This window comes from Arvicanthis niloticus, unplaced genomic scaffold (assembly GCF_011762505.2).
Source record: "Arvicanthis niloticus isolate mArvNil1 unplaced genomic scaffold, mArvNil1.pat.X pat_scaffold_592_arrow_ctg1, whole genome shotgun sequence".
In the NCBI taxonomy this organism is placed as follows: Eukaryota; Metazoa; Chordata; class Mammalia; order Rodentia; family Muridae; genus Arvicanthis; species Arvicanthis niloticus.
The window spans coordinates 36,222-40,212 of record NW_023046214.1 but is presented as its reverse complement, the minus strand read 5'-3'; the positions used below and the strand labels follow the sequence as shown (position 1 = coordinate 40,212).

The 3,991-nt window shown below is 43.0% G+C and overlaps 1 protein-coding gene across 1 annotated transcript; it reads right to left on the bottom strand.

Moving 5' to 3' along the window:
* Positions 1 to 1,368: 1,368 nt before the first annotated feature.
* LOC117702229 (vomeronasal type-1 receptor 51-like) lies at positions 1,369 to 2,334 on the bottom strand. The gene has a single exon (XM_034493477.1). It carries the CDS (start codon positions 2,302 to 2,304, stop codon positions 1,369 to 1,371), a length of 936 nt encoding a protein of 311 aa, XP_034349368.1. The 5' UTR covers positions 2,305 to 2,334.
* Between the last annotated feature and the right edge of the window lie 1,657 nt (positions 2,335 to 3,991).

Here is a 3,991-nt window from a genome sequence, read left to right as displayed (position 1 = left end):
TCCAAAAGCTGGGCTCCAAGTTAATTTTAGAAACTTTTTAATGTCCCCTGTGTCTTCTTGCATTAGCAATCTAGAGTGACTTATGTTGGGTTGGGTTATTAACCTTCTTAAAACAGTGTATTCAACTGCCTCATAAGCAGTAATGCTTCCCCCTAAACAGATTTTTCTGGAATCTCATTATACTTAAGACATAAGGAGGAGGAACAGGGTTTCAGGAGAGCTGTGGGGTAGAGTCTTGAATCTCCAAGGAGCTGGCTGGTGTGCTGTGGATATTTCCTGTTGTTAAGGGCTCCTTCCCACAGCATCCTGTGCTAGAATTGCCTTGCACTTAAGGACTAAACACTACCACACACCATACAGAGGCCGTGTTTTGGTCATATGTTCTGTTAATTCTAGACTGTTGTTTCCATCTTAAATCCTGGCAATTTGAAATCCCATTGTTCTTAGTATTATTGTACAAGTTACTGTGTGCCTTTTGCATATAATTCTGTTTTGAAAGGTATTTGTGTAATTTCTTTTCTTTCTGGATCATAGCACTATTTATGGCAAAAATGCCTCTCTATTTGGTAAAATACATATAACAGAAAACTGAAATATGAGTAAATATCAGAAGTGGTTGCACACTTATAAAAAGTGTAGAATATCTAAGACCACGATGGGCAAGTGTCAGACCTTGGCCATTTAACCTGCACGATCAATCATGTAACACAGGTAGAGAGCTCCACCTCCAGAGATTAAAATATTAATGAGTTATCTAAAGGTTGGGGGGTGTAGTTAATTAAGTTATTCCCTCCTCCCTATAAAAAGCCAGGGGACCCTGGCTTTTCGGAGTGCACACCATCTACACCCATTCACCATGCCATGAACAATAAAAGATTTGGAAAACCAGACTCTACATGTCCCCTGGGCCTTCCTTCCTGTGCCTGCCGCCAGATTCCCAGACTTTGAAACCCTGAACCTTGCTGATGCAGCTGCTGGCCCATCCGCTGTGGCTGCGTGAATGGGGGACCCTTTGCCAGAGGTGTGGGAAGCCCGCCAGGACCCTGCTGCTGGACCGCCATGGGACCCTGCTGCCGGACCTCCCCCATGAGATTTTTTTTCCCACAGGCAAGAACTACCTCACAGGACTCCCTTAAAGGCTTGAGATAAAATAAAATTATATAAAAATACTCTTTTCATATTTCAAAGGGTATGTGGTTTAATCTTCTGTTACATATTTGACACCATATAGGTTCGAGTAAATCATTTTAACAGAGAAACAATTTTATATTTCATATCTGGCAAAGCACATAGACAGCATGCCATGATTTACAGTTCTGATGCCAGTACATTGGCTCCTCTCAAAGATTCTTGCCCATCAATGAATATTCAAACATTTATCACCCTCTTACATAAGGACCTCAAAAAGTTAACAATATGCTTCTCACTGCTCATAAACACAAAAGGGCTGACTGTGGCATACATGTGTATCACAAAGATTTGGATGTAGTAAGACGTTGGATCACTCAGGAACATAGTTCTTGAGCAGGAGATGATGCTGTCAAAGATGGACATCAGTACAAAGAAGCTCATGAGCATCAGGATGGTCTGGGTGGCCCTTTGCTCTGGGGATGCTTTTGGGGAAAGTCTGGTACTTTGTAGATGCTGGGCCTGTTTCCTGTGCCTGCACAAGAGAGCCACCATGTACCAAGTCGAGAGGACCATGAGACTAATAAGAAAAACATCCCTGATGGCCAACAGTGTAGTAAACATACTTTGCATGAGGTGACTCAAGGGTAGACTAGAGCAGGACTGAGTAACATAAATGAAGTCATTCATGGTCAGATTGGGGGTGGCAATGACAGATAGTAAGAGACGACTGCTAATTAACATATAGAGGACACTCAGCAAAAGAATGGCACATGAGATGTGATGGGGAGATTTGTGCTTGAACTTTGCTAAAGAAGAGCTTCTGGGACTGAGGATGGTAGCCTGGAGGACACTCAACAGGCTGGTGGTACAAAGGGAGAAACCCCTCAAGATTCTGTGCAGGTAGACAAGGAATTTACATGTGAGGTCATCCCATCCCCTCCAAGAAATAAAAATGTCTGTGGCTATGAATGCCATGATCAGTAGCATCAGCAGGTGGATTAGGGACAAGAGACCAATGGGCAGGTCAGTGAGTCTGGACCTGGGCCCATGAATGAACTTGAGGATGTGGAAGAGAAGAAGGAAGCTGTTGCCTGAGATCCCAATGCCAATTTTGGAGAAAAAGGTGTTTCTTATGTCAGAATCTGTGTGGAACCTGATGTTCTTATTCATCATATGTGAGAACAGTGGCTGAGGAGGAAAGTGGAACAATGACTTCTCCTGAGAAAACCTCAAGCATCACTTCCAGACCACCCTTCTTCCCTCACAAAAACATGCAGTGGGCCATACACCCTTATTGCACTGAAAACATCCTCTCCACCTCACACCTCACAGAACATCACATCTTTCCTAAACTGAGCCATGGCTGGATCCTGTGTTCCACGGTGGCTGTGTCAGTGTGTGAGCTCCTTGAACATTAAATACTGCACACATCATAGATGATGTCTTTTCTTATTTACCGTGTGTGAGTTTTCCTGGAGCAGGAACAGCATCTTACTTGGTTTTCCTCCACAACACCTTGATTGCCAGGAACATTACAGACCATTTTACTATTTTGGGTGAATTTGAATGTGGAAGATTGTGTGAAAGAAACCAGTTCTTCCCAATAAAAGAGGTCTCATAGATTGGGTATGCACATACTCGATTTGGGCCTATCTATACCCTATTTTCCGATTGTGAAACTGAATTTCTTAATATATTTACATAGCAAATTTTGGCAATAGTGATCTGTGAATCCAGACATTTCTCATTCCACCCACAATCTGCCGTTTCCTCCAACTGTGACCTTGAACACTCTTAGTCTGAACTCCAGTCCCCTCCTGAACATATATACAGTCACGTGCCTGTGTCAGGCACATAAGAACATGCTGTTTACACACCAAACAGGGCAGTGGTCCAACACAGGATGGTCTCTGGATATTTCACCTGCTGGTTCTCTCATGCAGTGCCTCATGCTTGTGCTCTGGGGGACTTAAGGCAGATCATAGTGACTGGTCAGCTCTGTCCCTGCCTGAAGCAGAAGATAAAAGATACATTACAAAAAAGCAGAACATTTGAGTGGAGCCCTTTCCAGAGAACTCTCATGGACAATTCAGTCTTTGAGTGATACTCTAAGTGCATCTTCCATGTTTCTACTCTCAATCCAGAGCATCCTCCAAGAGAAAAGTGGGCAAATGACAGCAGGAGCACACTCCGTGTCTTCCTTCAGGATGTGAAGTCAGAAGGAAATTGAACTACAATTAATAGAAAGTTGGGGCTACTTCAAATTACAGAATTAAATGAATCAGGTCTAACTCTGTCCTGAAAGACATGCTCTATATGAGTCCACATTCCCTCTTTCCCTAATAGAGGGTTGATACTTCTCCACATTCTTATATTCCAACTATAAGTTTATGTTCATAAATGTCTGTACATGTTTTTGAATTGTTAAAGTTTCTTTGATTAGACTAACTAAAGCATTATAACCAAACCCACCTTGGGTAGGAAAGCCTTCATTTCAGGTTACTGTTAATATTCCATTATCCAGGGTAGTTCGGGGAGGAACTTAAGGTAGGTATCTGTAGGCAGGAACTGATGCATGATCATGGAAGAGTTCTATTGTAGGGGTGATATTTAGAAAACAGTGCCTGGTCTGGTTTGTTCTGGGGCAGCCACCATATTCTTGCTGCTCCTTGGCTCTGACTGGGGCTCAGGCTATCTAGATGTGCAGGCCCTGGCACCCATGAGATGCCAGCATGGGGTATGGCTCTGCCAATCCACCATGCTGCTTCACAAAGCTTGGCTGAACCTCAGACAATATCTGCCATCTTCTCAGTACCCGGTAGAAATAAAAGTGTTAAAGCTTAATGATTATCTAAAGGAT